Genomic DNA, 17,591 nt, shown 5'->3' with positions numbered 1-17,591 from the left:
GTTTGTGCTCTCAGGAGTAGTTAACTTGTCCTTTTGCACAAGAAAAGTTGGATTTCTTAAGAACAAACAAAAATCTAAAATAACAGTAACAGGGACTTTCCTGGTGGTCCAGTGGTTAAGACTTTGCCTTCCAACATAGGGGGTGCGGGTTTGATCCCTTGTCGGGGAGCTAAGATCCCACATATCTCGTGGCCAAAAAACCAAAACATAAAAAAAAAAACCAAAAAAACCTGGAAGCAATATTGTAACAAATTCAATAAAGACTTTAAAAATGGTCCATATAGTAAATAAATAACGTAACATAATGTAACATAACAGTAACAACAATAGTAAAACTTCCCATTCTTTATAATAAATAATCAATTGGTATATTTTTAAGACTCAAAGTCTGATTTTGTAAAGAGACTTATATATGTAGCTTATTTACATGTTGAAGGTTCTTTGAAAGATGTATAATTAATGGTAGAAAATAAACTGAATTTTGTTTGTAAAGTAACTTCTTTTGTAGTTTTAGAGAGGTAGAAAATTGAAAGATTTTTTTGTTTAATATTTTGTTTCTAGAAAAAAATTGGTCTAATGTTAAATGGGTTTTAAAGTGATAATTAAAATTAAGATAAAGACAACGTTAACATAAATATCTAACATATGCCCTTCTCTGAAAAGTATGACACCAGCAATATTTAAATTTATACTAGATCCAGGCTATTTTTCTACATTCTCAAAAGTATATAGAACTAATAGTTATTGACATTATAAAAAGACATGTTATGAAAAAATATTTGATTTCAATAAAAGAAAAGTTAATATGGTGAAATTTCAAAATTTTAAAAATATCCTATAAGTTAACTGTTCACTATGATGATTATTATTCTAATCCTTTATTTGCTGCCTTTATTCAAAGTTGTGGAATTTGTAAGAAGAACCATGATCAGCATCTTCTTTTATTGTGTGATACCTGTAAACTCCATTACCATCTTGGATGTCTGGACCCTCCTCTTACAAGGATGCCAAGAAAGACAAAAAACAGTTATTGGTAAGTAAAATGGAGAGGATTTAGATGTTAGAACTGCTTTGCTCTTACTTTCAACAGTGTAAGTGTCATATCATATTGCTTCATATAAAGTTTTCAGTAAGTTTTTAATTGATATTTTTATAATTTTTTCCAATTTTATTGAGATATAATTGACAGTTAAAAATTGTGTAGTTTTAAAAATAAACAAGTGGGACCTAATGAAACTTAAAAGCTTTTGCACAGCGAAGGAAACCATAAACAAGATGAAAAGACAACCCTCAGAATGGGAGAAAACATTTGCAAATGAATCAACTGACAAAGGATTAATCTCCAAAATATACAAGCAGCTCGTGCAGCTCAATATCAAAAAACAAACAACCCAATCCAAAAATGGGCAGAAGACCTAAATAGACATTTCTCCAAAGAAGATACGCAGATTGCCAACAAACGCATCAAAGAATGCTCAACATCATTAATCATTAGAGAAATGCAAATCAAAACTACAATGAGATATCATCTCACACCGGTCAGAATGGCCATCATCAAAAAATCTAGAAACAATAAATGCTGGAGAGGGTGTGGAGAAAAGGGAACCTTCTTGCACTGTTGGTGGGAATGTAAATTGATACAGCCACTATGGAGAACAGTATGGAGGTTCCTTAAAAAACTAAAAATAGAACTACCATACAACCCAGCAATCCCAGTACTGGGCATATACCCTGAGAAGACCATAATTCAAAAAGAGTCATGTACCAAAATGTTCATTGCAGCTCTATTTACAATAGCCAGGACATGAAAGCAGCCTAAGTGTCCATGAACAGATGAATGGATACAGAAGATGTGGCACATATATACAATGGAATATTACTCAGCCATAAAAAGAAACGAAATTGAGTTATTTGTAGTGAGGTGGATGGACCTAGAGTCTGTGATACAGAGTGAAGTAAGTCAGAAAGAGAAAAACAAATACCGTATGCTAACACATATATATGGAATCTAAGAGGAAAAAAAAAATGGTCATGAAGAATCTAGGGGCAAGACAGGAATAAAGACACAGACCTACTAGAGAATGGACGTGAGGATATGGGGAGGGGGAAGGATAAGCTGTGACAAAGTGAGAGAGTCGCATGGACATATATACACTACCAAACGTAAAATAGATAGCTAGTGGGAAGCAGCCGCATAGCACAGGGAGATCAGTTCGGTGCTTTGTGACCACCTAGAGGGGTGGGATAGAGAGGGTGGGAGGGAGGGAGACGCAAGAGGGAAGAGATATGGGAACATATGTATATGTATAACTGATTCACTTTGTTATACAGCAGAAACTAACACACCACTGTAAAGCAATTATACTCCAATAAAGATGTTAAAAAAAAAAAGTGTAGTTTTAAGGTTTACAACTTAATGATTTGATATATATATGTATACATTATGAAATAATCACCACAATCAAGCTAATTAGCATAGTCATCACCTCACATAGTTACCATTTTTTTGTGGTGAGAACATTTCAGACATAAATATTTATTATAGCATTATATGAATAAAGATGTAGCAGTTTTTTGATAAATGAATTTTAAGTTAATTGAGGCTATTTTGGTATCGTAGCAATGGTTTCTTAAAGCATGAATTCTGTTTAGTGTGTTTATAATTCTCTTGCTTTATTATATATTTTTTTAAATGCTTTAATTTTGTTTTGAAATTGAATGAATTTATCAAGAATTTGCCTCCATATTCATGCTTTTATTTGTAATTTAGTATTTCTAAATTAGTGTCACCGAAGGCTTTACTTCTGGTACTTGTCGTTTGTGCTAGTTGTATATTTAAGTTCAGCCATTCTTTGCAAATCTAGAAACATTTGACATATGTTTCTGAATTATTTTTTTCATTAACTTAGGCATGTTGAATCACTACAGATGTTTGATAAAAGCTTATGATATTTATAAGTTTTATTCTTAATTTTAGTCCAAGGAAGAGAGAGATGTTTAAATTCTAATAGATTGATTCCATACAGGAGGAATATAGGCCATGGAAAGCTTTGGAATGAACTTGACTATTCTTTTTATACAAACTTTATACAAATTCTAGTTTTAGAAAAGACTGGACCCCAGATTTTTAAATGGTAATCTATACAAAAAGGTGTGTATTCTTCAAACACATTAAAGCAAGTTTTCTGACCTCATTGTTTTATTTCATAAACCTCCCTCTGTTCATTTTATTAGGAAGCTCACATTCTTTCACCATTTTCACATGATTGCTTTTTCATAGTGTTCTTTTATCAGTTTGTCTGGAGCCAGTCATACTGATCAACTGTTTTTCAAATATAGTGGAATGTATTACTTTTGATACGTGTGTGCTTTTGAAACCAGAATTTAAGAGAAACTTGCTGTCACTTATTAGAATGCCAGCAGTGTTAATAAACATCCTATGTGGGTTTCTAAATTGAAAGCCAGTTTGGTAGTCTCCAGGGCCAGGGAGCTTTGTCATGATCTTGGAAGTGGAGATATGCATTTCTCTTCTTAAATGAGGTTATTAATTTGTCTAATCCCACTGTGCTTGCAGAGCTTTGTTTTCCAATGTGTAAGAGTTTCTGGAAGAATATCAGATGAAAGTGCATACCCTGGGATGTTTTAGTGAAAGCTCCCCCCAGAGAACTTAAACTACTTAGGGTTCTATGCATTAGTTGCAATGTTTTAAAGTACAAGTAGAAGCTAATATTGCAGCAAAGTGAAGTCTTCACTATCTTGTAGCTTCTAGTGATCAAATTTCCTTTGGCCTCTAAAATCAACTTAGCTTTGCTTAGCAATTAATTGGATGTATTACTTTTGGAGTAATTTTTGGAGAATATTTTTTTCTTCAGTGCTCTCAAATGTGGGAGGCAGTTTTTACTTTTTGCTTTTTAACATTTCCAGTCTATTTTTGAAATTATATTAAAGATAATAAATACTAAAAAAAAACTTCAACTCCTACATACTTTACCATTAACTATGCTTTTTAGTTTATTTAAAGCTATTGTATATATATGTTAGAAAAGCTGTGTAATGGTGTGCTACTACATCTTTTCCCCATTCTGTGCATGATAGCTTGAAATTGACCACAGGTAGGAGTATTCCTACCACAGAAATTGGCAAAAGCTACAAATTAGGACTTTTGCCCATATTTACCGTCACACCGTTGCCTAATTTCTGCTTTAATCTCTACCTTAGTTTTCAGTCTTTTACTTAGGGAAAGAGGTCCTGTTACTGGATCCTTATTTCATGACTAAGCCCTAGTTTGGGGCTTAAATTTCTACAGAGCCCACTGGTATACATTTCTGATGTCACCAGTTTCTGCTTTTGCTGTCTTTATGCTCTGCAAGCCTGTGTTAACACCCTTACTGCTATATCCCCCTTATGTTTGCTGCCAGCTAGAATTACTATGCAGTATGTTGCTTTACTTCTCAAATACCATATTCTGCTCGATAGACTATTCTAAGCAACTGCTATCCAGCTCTTTCTTCCAATATCAGCACTGCTTTCCTGAAGATACTAGTTCTAGATCTGGATGCTTTCTGTTTGGTCCATTCCACAATAGTTCACAGCGCTATGCTGGACTGAGTTAAGATATGTGACAGGAAAGAAGAGATGGATAAAGCTACAGAAGTAATTATTGGTGGAGAATAGGGAACTTGAATGAGTTCATGTTAGATAGACTTTTCAGTGAAATAGAAGTAGTCTGTTGAGAGGGAAAGGACCTGGGATGATAATGGGGGCTTGAGAAGAGAGGAATTAGTTTGCACCAGCTACTGTGGGAAAAAAATCAGAGATAACTGACTTGCTGAGGCTATATAGCAAGAATGTTCAGTGAATTTGTTCAGTAAGTGTGATTAATTGATTTTTCTCCAGTAATGCTGAGCTGCCCAGGAGGAGGAGAGGGGAAAACCCAAGGACTTCTTAGGTTAGATTAGAGATGGATAAATCAGATGAAGAAGAATATTAGGTGGGTGAGGCATTTGGCAGGGGGTAGAGGCACTAGTAAAGGTGTAATCTACACTCTGTTTTGTTTGTACCTACTCCCAGTGTTTGAAACGTATTTTGTTTCACTTTTAGTTTATGTTATCTTGGTTTGTTTTTTAAAATATATAATTTTGAACACTACCTTACATTCTTTCTAAGACAAGCCTGGTAAGGTTTAAATAAACAGTAAGGGTTTGATTCGTTAGAGTAGTTCAAATAGTAAATACTTATTTTAATTTTGGGGTACTAATCTTATGTTTCCACCACCCATCTGATCAGAATTTGTCTTGCATTTTCTAATTATTTAAAGAATACTATGAAGAGTATTACTTGACAGAGAATTGAGTAATATTACTTAAAAAATATTACTCAGCATAATGTCCTCAAGGTCCATCCATGAAAAAAACTGTGGTGTGAAATCTTTGAAGACTGAAAGAGGTAATTTGTAAAGGAAAAAAAAGTAAATCATAAAGTATTTATAATATTTGGGAAATAGAGTGATACTAGATTTATTACGTTTAAAAATTCATAAAATCGTTTTTTCTTTTATCCTTTTATTCTCTGGATATACTTTTATTTATTCTTTAAAGACAGAAAGAAAATATGTAGCACAAACCCTTCTATGAAGAATTTTGCAGGTAGTTTTTCCCCATGTTTGTCTTCATAATTTGTCTTCCCTTTCTCCCATTAACTCTTTTTTTTTTAATTGAGACATAATTGACATTTAACATTTTATTAGTTTTAGGTGTACAACGTAATGATTTGATATAGGTATATCGTGAAGTAATTACCACAATAAGTTTAGTTGACATCCATCACCAAACAAATTTTTTTTTCTTGTGATGAGAACTTTTAAGATCTACTTTCTTAGCAACTTTCAAACATACAGTGTAGTATTATTAACTGTAGTCACCATGCTGTACATTACATCTCAGGGCTTATTTATTTTGTAACTGGAAGTCTGTCCCTTTTGACCACCTTTACCCATTTTGCCCACCCCCTCCACTTGCCTCTGGCAACCACCTGTCCATTCTCTGTGAGTTTGTTTTTAATATTTCACATATAAGTGAGATTATACAGTATTTGCCTTTGACTTATTTCATTTAACATAATGTCCTCAAGGTCCATCCATGTTGTTGCAAATGCCAGGATTTTCTTCTTTTTTATGGCTCAATAATACTCTATTGTATATATAGACCACATTTTCTTTATCCGTTTATCTGTTGATGGACACAGGTTGTTTCCATGCCTTGGCTATTGTAAATAATGATGCAGTGAACATGGGAGTGCAGATATCTTTTCAAGATAGTGATTTCATTTGCTTTGGATAAATACCCAGAAGTGGAATTGCTGCCTCATACAATAGTTCCATTTTTAATTTTTTGAGGAATCTCCACACTGCTTTTCAGAGTGGCTATACCAGTTTACATTCCCAGCAGTGCATGAGGTTTCCCTTTTTTCCATATCCTCAGCAGCACTTGTTATCCCTTGTCTTTTTTATGACAGTCATTCTAACAGATTTGAGGTGATATCTCATTGTAGTTTTGATTTGTATTTCCCTGATGTAGTTTTCTATAGGCACCTTTGAAGATTTCCCTCTAAAAAGTGGGGAAAGCATGGGAAAAGGCTTAGAAATAAGAAAAAAAAACTATGGTATGAAATCTTTGAAGACCAAAAGAGGTAATTTATAAAGGAAAAAAAAGTGAATCATAAATTATTTATAATATTTGGGAAATAGAGTGTTACTGGATTTATTATGTTTAAAAATTCATAAAATCTTTTTTCTTTGCCTTATGCAAATTAAATATTCTATAGATTAAATTAGTATTCTTCCTTGTTTTAGCATTATACAATAAAAATTATTTTTCTTTAGTAATTAAGATTTTTAAAACCTCCTTAGGTAATTATTCTGAACATAAGTTGTAGTGTAGGGTGCTGGGGATCAGGAAGGTACAGCAAATTGAGGAAAATCTCTTAGTATTTCAGTATGAAGGTAGTGCTTTGTCATAAATTCCTTACCAGAATTTTCATTATTTATACTTTAAAAATCCATTTTTAATTAATGGAATTTTTTGATTACATAAGGTTATCTTTAGTACTATGCATAGGAATTATAGATGTTATAGATTCTCTTCCCTAATAGAATATATTAAGTAAAAATATACAGGATTAAGGTGAGTTTAGCTAAATTCATAGATAATAGCAGCTTAGTGGATTATTTTTTTTTCTATTTTTTTATTAATTAATTTATTTTTTAGTGGATTACTAAAAGAAGCCAGGTATGTGTTTTGATATTATGAAAGATAATTATGACTTTCCCCCAAATATATGTAATTCCATGGAATTGGACAGGCCATGGCTTTATCCTCAGTTATTATTTTTTAGGATCTTGTGTACCGGTTAATGTAGCAGAGATGCTTTTTCATATCTTAAAGGCTATTTATAAGATGAGGACTATAGGGACTTCCCTGGCGGTCCAGTGGTTAAGACTTCGCCTTCCAATGCAGGGGCGGGTTCGATCCCTGGTCAGGGAGCTAAGATCCCACATGCCTTGAGGCCAGAAAACCAAAACATAAAACAAAAGCAATATTGTAACAAATTCAATAAAGACTTCAGAAATGGTCCATGTCAAACAAAACAAAACAAAACAAAAAAAGAGGAGGACTATAGAGTTTAACAGATTGCTGAAAGAGTTGCAGGTAGTGTTTTCATCTGTGTTGGCTTTTTGTTCTGCAGGTATCATGTGGCAGTTGTCTTGAAATAGGAATAGATAAATTTCTGCTTTGGCAGTTACATTTTGTTTAGATTTTTCTGAGTTGTTCAGTGTTTTGTGGTTTTCAGAGCATAACATTTCTATTATCTGAGTGCTCTAAAGCAAGTTTCTTTGTCACCTAAATGTATTACTTTTGGTGGGGGTGAGAATGAGCATGAGAAGTTGGAGAATGTACTGACAAAGGTTATAGTTACAAAATGAGAAACAGAGGGGAAACAATGGAAATAATGGAAATGAGATGTCCATTTTCCTGGAAATGAGGTTCTCCTCCATCCGCAGGGCTTGCTATGTTTTGTTATTTATTTATTTGTTTGTTTGTTTTTATTGTAGCGGGCTGTCTTTGTGCTGGGTAACAGCCTGAAGTGTAAACTTATGGTTTTCTCATGTCTTTTCTGTCTTGCCTTTCCCTGGGCAAGTGTGGTCATTTAAAATTTTTTCCCATATATGCCTTTTCTTTTGAAGGTGCTAGTCTTTAATGTCTGGTTCCCAAAAGGGGAAAAAGAAAAATGAAGGTGGGGTGTAAAGGGTACCAGTCTTCTAAGTCCTGGAAGTCACTTTAGAACAACGGGTGGGGTTTGCAATAATAGGAGGGGTCACCCACCTCTTTGTCTGCCATCATGTGATGAGAAGCAGCAATCAGTGATCAGAGCACAGATCCCCAATGTTTGGAGGACAGGGTTCATTTTGTCCAACCTGGCTCCTAAAAGCTGTGACATGCTGCTGCAGGAACATGTGCACAGCTGCCTGCCATGTGGCTTAGGATGGGGGATAGGTAGCTGCTACTGTACTAAGAGCTGAAATTGACCAAAATTAAATGTAATTTACCTGTGCCAGCCTTTCCCTGGAAGTTGCAAGCCTTCAGTAGACTCCAGAGTTCCAAAATAGATAAGTCAGACAGATTCTGCTAATGTAATTGTTGTCTAGGTTGAGATGCAGATTCCTATTGCTTTCTATTCTGCCATCTTCCCCCCATATTTTTAAAAACTCTACTTTTAAAAATTAATTAATTAACTTATTTATTTTTGGCTGCGTTGGGTCTTTGTTGCTGCGCACGGGCTTTCTCTAGCTGGCGCGAGCGGGGGCTGCTCTTAGTTGCGGTGCGCGGGCTTCTCATTGCGGTGGCTTCTCTTGTTGTGGATCACGGGCTTGAGGTGTGCGGGCTTTGGTAGTTGTGGCACACGGGCTCGGTGGCTGTGGCTTGCAGGCTCAGTAGTTGTAGCGCACAGGCCTAGCTGCTCTGTGGCATGTGGGATCTTCCCAGACCAGGGCTTGAACCCGTGTCCCCTGCATTGGCAGGCGGATTCTTAACCACTGCGCCACCAGGGAAGCCCTAAAAATGCTACTTTAATACATTCTTTTCATAAATAAATTTATATTTTTTCTTACATACGTAGTATAGGCCAAGAACCAAAATGATCCATTTATTTTTGTTCAGCACTTCTTAGAGTCTGTTTTTACAGAACTTCCTTAGTTGGTATATTCAGCACAGCTTGCCATTAATTAAGATTCAAGGATATTATAGCTGTGACAAGACGTAGAGTCAGGGTCAATGAATGACTTTGATTTTCTGGTGTCACAGTGTATGTCGCTTAAGGAAAAATCATGATTTCCTAATGGAAACTATCTTTTTAATCAGTACTGGGCCTCTTAATGTTGGTTGACTTAAACATGTGGCAGTATTACATGTGTTTTTATTATACTTATTAGGGATACATGGAATTGCTTGATGCATTATACTTATTGTTTCTCTTACAGGAATGTATGTGCTTTTCTGTATGTATAGTCGTTGTATACCCTATGGTCACATGTTCCTGTGCATATTTTCATATATTCTAAACATATACCTGAATTTTGTATTTATAGAAAACATAGCTAATGCTGGAAGGTAAAAATAAATGTATGAACTTATATTTTTTTCTTTATGTAGGCAGTGTTCAGAATGTGACCAGGCAGGGAGCAGTGACATGGAAGCAGACATGGCCATGGAAACCTTACCAGATGGGACCAAACGATCAAGGAGGCAGATTAAGGAACCAGTGAAATTTGTTCCACAGGATATGCCTCCAGAACCCAAGAAGATTCCAATAAGAAACACGGTAATTTATTCCCTAGTTATCATAACCATTACAAAATTCTGAGGTCAAAATTTAAGGGGTGAGAAAGACAAAGGGTAAACATATACTCAGTAGCCAATGAAAGAAACATGTATATTGCTATTGGTTATTCTTAGAAGTTTATTTTATATTATGAAATATACCAATCATACATGAGAATGTACAGTTTTTATATTCAACATAAAGCATAATAATAATGAAGGCCCATTGTGTTCACAAACCCACTTCAAAAACAGAATATTACCAAAGCCTTTGAAGTCACCTTTGAATTCCTCAGTACTCACTTCACCATCCATCTAGCCCAGAGGTCACCTCGTTTCTCAACTTTGTACTTCTCATTCACTCCTTTTTTTATACGTATTGATATGTATGTATATATGTATTCATAAATAACACATAGTTTTTCAGGGTTTGAACTTTGTATAAATGGAGTCAGACTTTTTTCCTGTTATTTGATACTTTGACCAACATTATCTTGATTTGATTCACACACGCTGATCTGTGTAATTGTAGTTCATTTATTTTCACTAATATGTAGTTTTTTATTGAAACAATAGATCATAATTAATTTATCTTTTCTATAGTTTGGCAGTTTTGTTGTTTCCATCTTTTTACTTTTATAAACAACTCATTTTTAAATATCTTTCTAAATGTCTCCTGCAGCATGGTAACAGGGAGATAGGGTATATAGCAAGGCATGGATTTGCTTAGTTATAGGATATCTGCATCTTCAGTTTTGCTAGGTAATTCCAATATTTTCCAAACCAGTTTACACTTATACCAGTAATGAATAAGTGGTATAAGTTTTGCTCCCAAACATGTTTTGTCCAATGTTTTAATGCTTTCCAGTGTGATCCATGTAAAATAGTACATGGACATTTTATTTTGCATTTCCCTCAACACTTAGATGACTTAGAGCATGTATTTGTATATTTTTGGTCAGTTGTATTTCCTCTTCTAGGATATGTATGTGCAAGTCTTATTCAGCTTTTCTATCAGGTTGTTAGCCTATTTCTCACTGAAAATTCTTTGAGGTCAGAGTTATTACCAGGTGCCTGGGAGCTCTACCAACCTAAGACCATTTTAAATAAAAGTTTGGCATGTGTGTCTCTTCCATTACATGAGTAGTGTTAATTTCTACTCCAAACCTATGGGGGGTGGCTTGCAGTTATGAATTCTTAGGGGAGACATTTTTCACCTTCTTACCTTGAGCCAAGGCAGGCGCATTTAAAAAATCTGCCTTCCCCTGAGGGAGATGTAAATATGTTTTTAGGGTTAGTTATCATCATTCATTTGTTTTATCTGTTTGGTTTTAGAGAGTCTTAATTTTTTTCTCCTTAAACTAACAGTTTTCTCAAAAGTTTTTTTTAATCTGTAGTAACCGTCTATATTACAATATAATCACTTAAAAGATTTTGTTTAAGAGAAATCACTTAGATTATTTCATTCAGTTTTGTGTTATGGACTCATTTGAAATCAATGAGGCAAATCTGGGAATTTTTATCTTTTAGATAATTGAAGTAGTTAATTTTGAGTGCTCTAAATTGATCAACTTGAAAGTTTTATCTGTAACTTCCACTAGTTTAAAACATTTTTTAGACTTCACAAATATATTTTGTTAACAGATGAACTAGAGAGAATTTTCCTTCTTTAAATAAGCCTGTTTGTTTCTATTTCTAAAATATTTTCTATAACTGTTTGTTGCTACTATCTGCAGCTATTCTTAAAATCTTAGAGAAAAACTTATTACTTCTTATGTCTATGTCTGCAAAATTATCCTCTTATGAAACATTTTTTCTAGTTTCTTTATTGTTTAAAGAAATCCTTAGGAACAGTATTATCATTTTTAACTTTGGAGTTATAACATAGAGGGGAATTTTGTACATATTATAGTGATATTTATGTGCCCATAGTTTAGTATTACTTAAGATAAATGAGGATTCTGGTTTTTTTTTTTTTTTCTAATTTACCTGTCTGCTTTTCCAGCCTAGAATTACAAGGAAGCTTTTAAATTTTCTAATTTAGTCCAATTCCTCTCATCTTACTTTTTGTCTCTAGTTTTCTTGTGTTAAAGTTTTAGTCTTCTTGTAGATGTTGGTAGGTAAAAGACGAGAAAGGATTCTATGCCCAGTAATTTTAGGAAATATAGTATGGTTATTTTTTCTTTGGAGGGAATTCAAATGCATATTGAAGCTTTGAGAAATACTAATGTTTAGAAAAATGATTACTTTTCCTTATTTATCCTTTTTCCTAACTTATTTTATCAAAGAGCACTTTTTTTCAAGACAATATTTTATTGTGGCATAGAGCACCATGAGGTACCATCTTTGGAAATGGTATTCTAGAGGCCACAGATTCCTTGCATCAGGATCACCTGGGGTGTTTGTTGAAGTGTAGACTTTGGATTCATCCTAGAGCTAATGAATTAGAATTAGGGGGTTGGGCTAAGCAGATATCTTAGGTGTTAGTCTTATGCAGACTAAAGTCTGAAAGTAACTCTCTGGATAACATTTATGATTATTACTCTTACTCTTTTCATTCTTCTCTGCCTTTGCTCCATCAGTCTATACAGCAGTTCAGAAAACTTGTGATGAGCATATTCAGTTGGTCAGGTAACAGATCGAGGAACTTAAGAATTGAGAGATGTAGAAGAGAATGATCAGTCTCTTGATCTTGATCTTGGCTGAGTTTCTATTGTTACCTTAATTTTTTTTTTTTATTAAATTTATTTATTTATTTATTTTTTGTTTTGGCTGCATTGGGTCTTTGTTGCTGCCCACGGGCTTTCTCTAGTTGCAGTGAGCGGGGGCTAGTCTTCGTTGCAGTGCACAGGCTTCTCATTGCGGTGCCTTCTCTTGTTGCAGAGCACATGCTCTAGGCGCGCGGGCTTCAGTAATTGTGGCTCGCAGGCTCCAGAGCGCAGGCTCAGTAGTTGTGGCACACGGGCTTAGTTGCTCCGCGGCATGTGGGATCTTCCCGGACCAGGGCTCAAACCCGTGTCCCCTGCATTGGCAGGTGGATTCTTAACCACTGCACCACCAGGGAAGTCCCTACCTTAATTTTTTATCAGTCATTTTTGTTTGAGTTGTATTAACATTTTAAAGTTTCTTTTCTTAGCACTCTGTTAATTATGGGAATTCAAGTATATTACTGCCTAATAATAATTTGTCTAACCAAGTACCTTTCACAATAAATAACTGATTTATCTCTCCCTTTGTTTAATTTTTCAATTGTTGTTCCTAGTATCTTCCTACTTACACCTTTTATTTTAGTACATATTTTGCATTTTGGGATATCCATCCTTAAATTCTTTCTAATAGTATTTTTGCTTTTGTTAGTTTTTGTTTTTCCTGCCATTATTCATCAAAATATAGTTCATTTCACAGTAGTCGTAGTATTCTATCAGAATTTTGAAGAAAATTTTACCCTTGTGACATAGGGGATTCATGACAGAACTTAAACTTCAGTTTCTCATTTCAAAGTAATACCTCACTCAGTAAAACTGTTGAAATGACCATCTCTTCTAAAACTTTCCATTTCTGTTAAGTTTGTTATGTTCCCTTGGGTTATAGTGATAGCACAGTTTTTAGAAAAGTAGTTTGGGGTTATTTCATGCTAGTAAAAATGATTTCATCTTGTTTCAGAAATCTATCTTGTGCGATATATGAATTGATATTCTGTTAGAATAATTTTATTTTTAAAAATTCAGACTTTACAGTATAATTAAGTATATATAGCTCTTTAATCTGTTTTTTTGAAGTCTGTCTCTGTGGAATTGTCCAAGAATCATCAAAAACAAAAAATGATCAGAGCTACTATAGATTGAAGTTCCATTTTTATTGAATATCTTTTCTTACCATCTGTTATTACTTTCTCTCCTTTTATACTTTATATCTTTATGTTTAAAAATAACATCATGGTGGTAGTAAGGGAGTGAAAGGGAGAAGGAAGGGATTCATTTTGTGGAATATTTGAGTAAATCCTGGTATATTACTACTATTAATTTAACATCTTTTTAAATCTATACTGCTAATAAATCCAACCATTTTATTATTCTGTATTTCTTCCTATTATTTGACCTTTGTGTATTTTACTTCATTACATTTTTCAAAGGTAGGTAAGTCAGAAGTGGATGTGGGGAATTAGTTTACTTTTATATAAGATGGTTTAATAATAATAATACCTAACATTTGCTGAGGATTGATCATATACCAGATACTGTAGTAATCCTCCACCGTACTCTCTCTTTAAAAAAATAAGTTACTTTTAACTATCATAACTCCTATATTACTCAAAATGAAACTGAGGCACAGAAACCTTAAGTAATTTACCTGTGATCTTACAGATAGTAAGAGGAATAGGAATTGAACCCAGATAGCCTGAATTAAGAACTAGTGTCTTTTCTGAGGTCTGTAGAAGAGCATTTAGTTGAGGTACAAATGGAGTAGTTATAAAAACATTTGATGATTAGATAGCATAGTTGGGAATGTGATATTCTGATCTGATACCAAAATGGTCATGTGTCGTTCCATAGCGTAGTGTTATCTGTGGGAAGCCAGGCATATATCCACTTACTAACTCATGTAACTGAGTTCATTCACATTAAATATTATATTTAACACTCCTTTTCTTTGTACTTTCATTTAGGTGTGAACAGTTTTCCTTTTCAAGCTTGTGCAAGCACATTGGCATTAATCTTGTCAATTACAGTGTAATAGTGTAGAAGTTAATAAAATGTTTGAAGGTTATTTTACCTCGAGGAAATTGGTATTTAAAAAGATCAAACAAAAAGAAAAGAAAAATATTAGAAGCAGCAAATCAATAAGCACACTGACAGCATGTGTATGTATGAACTGCCAGTATATGTTTGTTTTGCTGTTGTCTATTTTGGTTTGCTTTTTTTCCCACCAAATTGAGTACTGTGAAACCTGCTGTGGGAAAAAAGAGTGTATGCTCTGCATTGAGAATGAAGTTGGAGAAGTACATAGTGGTTTTCTTTACTATTTTTTTTCTTTCCTAACTAGTCTCTCCAAATCTACCTAAAACATTTGGCTTACCGCATCTCAGTTTTTTTTGATTAAGCAACAAATACCTTGATTGTTTCACTTGGTTTGATCAGTGTTAAGAGAGATGAGCCCATAGACTCAGTCTCTGTGCTCCAGTGCCGCTTTTGTGCCAAACAAGGCTGCTATTAGAAAAATGGCATCCACTTTTTCCTGCTGACAGGCAGTTGCCATCTATCATGGCCAAAGTGTGCAACGGGAGTAGAACACTTTGTTAAACCTTACTATATTTTTATTATTTGGATACTGAGGAAAGTCATTTTTTATTTCAATCTACTCTGATTTCCTTAATAAGGATTTATAGAAATCTGAAGGAATACAGCATATTTTGAGACAGTTGATTTAATAAGATATAGATGCTTTTCAAAGTGAATAGTCTCGGTGTTACTTTTTTCGCCTAGATTATTTTTACCCAAAGATCATAAAAAGATTAGCCAGAAAAGTTGTTTGAAAAAAATTATAGCACTAAAGCTTCAGTGTTTTTTTAAAAATGGGTTAAAAGAGCTATTTATCTGTATAAGCATGAAAATAGTATACTTTCAGAAAATACCCTTCTTAAACAAACATGGAGATTCTCTGTTTCATATTTTAATGTTATCATATTTAATTGTTAGTTATCAATGTTTTTGAAATTTATCATTCTGAATGTTAGAATTATTTTTAAATTAAGTTTTAACTATAAAAGTAATATGTGAATACTTTTTGTTCTAAGAAATTAAAAATAGAATTAAAGTCTTCTTTAACTTTTCTCCCAACATTCCCCTTCTCCAACCCAATTCACATGCCTTGAATCTATCTTTATTATGAGGGCACATATTTTGAACTTTGATTATCTGACATTCCTATAGGTATATCTGTCAAAAAAATAAAAAAAAATTGAAGAATGAGCCATATGGAAAAGTAGTATGGAGATAGTTCAAAAAACATAGAAATATTCAAGTATTAATAAATAAAAGAGGAACGATCTGGTTTTAGAAAATTCTTCACATGTTGTTTCCTGCTCCAGAGATAAGACTTTGTAACATCTTCTTAGATTGACTCACAAATATCCCATCTCCAGTATTTAAGCATCTCAGTAGCCATTATTCTCTTTTATTACTGGGTACAAATAGGAGGACTAAGTCTAAAGAAGAAAAAGGGTTGAAAAGCATATTTCTATTTAACCTTTACCTGTTATTTACTGTGTATTTTATATTTATTCAATTGTCGTAGCTACCCTATGAAGCAGTAACTAATATCATTGCCATTTACAAATGAGAAACTGAGGCAGAGAGTTTAAGTAACCTATCTAATAAGGACATACAGCTTCAAAGTGGTAGAGACAGGAATCAAATTTAGCTAGCTCCTGAGCCCATACTTTAACTACTTTATTAGGCTGCCTTTCTAGACGAGATTACTAGTAGTTGTTCCTGGTATTTCTTGGGCTAGAGTCACAGTATCTTCATGCTTCCAGCAGCTTAGTGACTAAGGGTTTGGTCAGGAAAATGGAAGCCACTCTATGGAGAATTATGGCCTTATACTACGGTTGGCATAGCTGAGGGCGTGGATATCCAGAAAGCTGTCACCATAGGTCAGAGGAGGTCTGCTGAACATCAGAGAAACAGTCAATGAAATATCTATCCTGAAGCACCAAGCAGGTGGTAGGAGCTGACATTAGGTCAGAGAACTTGATGGTGAAGACCTCAGCCTGAACATCACTGGTGAGTGGGTAGAAAAGTGAGAGTTTGTGGGGGAAGTCTGCAAAGCCTGCCAGGACTGTGAAGTGGGAGCTGATGGAAAGGTCAGCAAGGCTACAGCATCTGAAAAAGCCAAGCATCCGACTCCCATGACCTCCTGATAAAAAATGGCCTTCACTTTACTTATCTGCTTCAAGTATGAGGTTACGGACATGGAACTCTCCAGGGAAGGGGTACTGTGGGGAATGTGGTTTCCACCCTTAGACAGAGTAAGCAAGGGGGGTGGTGGTGGTGGTGTGTGCCAGATTGACCACAGACAATCTAGCATAGTAACCAACTGCAGCTTAAAAAGTGCTTACTGTAGTGCTTACTCAGCACACGGTGGGTGCCCTAAAATGCAGCATTTCCAGACTCCTTTCCCCACCCCCACTCCTGCCCCCTTTTCTTTCCTCTTAGAGGACTGTGATACCGTCTTTTTCATCCATATTCTCCCAGCTCTGAGCCTTCTGCAAGGCAAGCATGAAGTTCTTAATAAAACGGTTATGTGAATCACTGACAGCATAAATACAGACAGTGACCTGAAGAGTTATAAAATACCAAGAGGATAACCTCAGTGTAGGCCAAAGAGGGTGAACGTGGGCTTTTTACAGGCTTAGCAGTATTTAAAAGAGACAGAGAGACGTTTAACTCCTTCCCTAGCTTGCTGAATATCCAGTGGAGCCCTCACAGTGTTTGCCGTTGATTTACAGGTGAGTCACAAATTTTTTCTCACCCTTGTATTTCTTTTCCTTTCTTTTTTTAGTTAATTAAAAGGAAGCATGAGAGAAGTAGAGAATCTTAAAAGATAAAGGTTCTTGTGATAGATGTCAGCCTTGTTAACCCAATGACTCTCTTCCTCTGTTCCTCTTATTTATAAAAGCTACACAAATCAATATAGGGCTTTTCTCATTAGAGATTT

At 34.5% G+C, this 17,591-nt stretch overlaps 1 protein-coding gene across 2 annotated transcripts in view; it reads left to right on the top strand.

Moving 5' to 3' along the window:
* Positions 1–17,591, top strand: part of PHF14 (PHD finger protein 14) — a 202,882-nt gene that overhangs the window by 66,626 nt on the left and 118,665 nt on the right. For both annotated transcript variants that reach the window (XM_061197749.1, XM_061197750.1), the window contains exons 13-14: positions 902–1,033; positions 9,708–9,876. In XM_061197749.1, the coding sequence (XP_061053732.1) occupies positions 902–1,033; positions 9,708–9,876 (301 nt within the window). The remainder of the gene's footprint in view (positions 1–901; positions 1,034–9,707; positions 9,877–17,591) is intronic.

The sequence above is a fragment of the Eubalaena glacialis genome, chromosome 8, assembly GCF_028564815.1.
Source record: "Eubalaena glacialis isolate mEubGla1 chromosome 8, mEubGla1.1.hap2.+ XY, whole genome shotgun sequence".
Taxonomy (NCBI): Eukaryota; Metazoa; Chordata; class Mammalia; order Artiodactyla; family Balaenidae; genus Eubalaena; species Eubalaena glacialis.
This window is presented reverse-complemented; position numbering and strand designations above follow the sequence as displayed.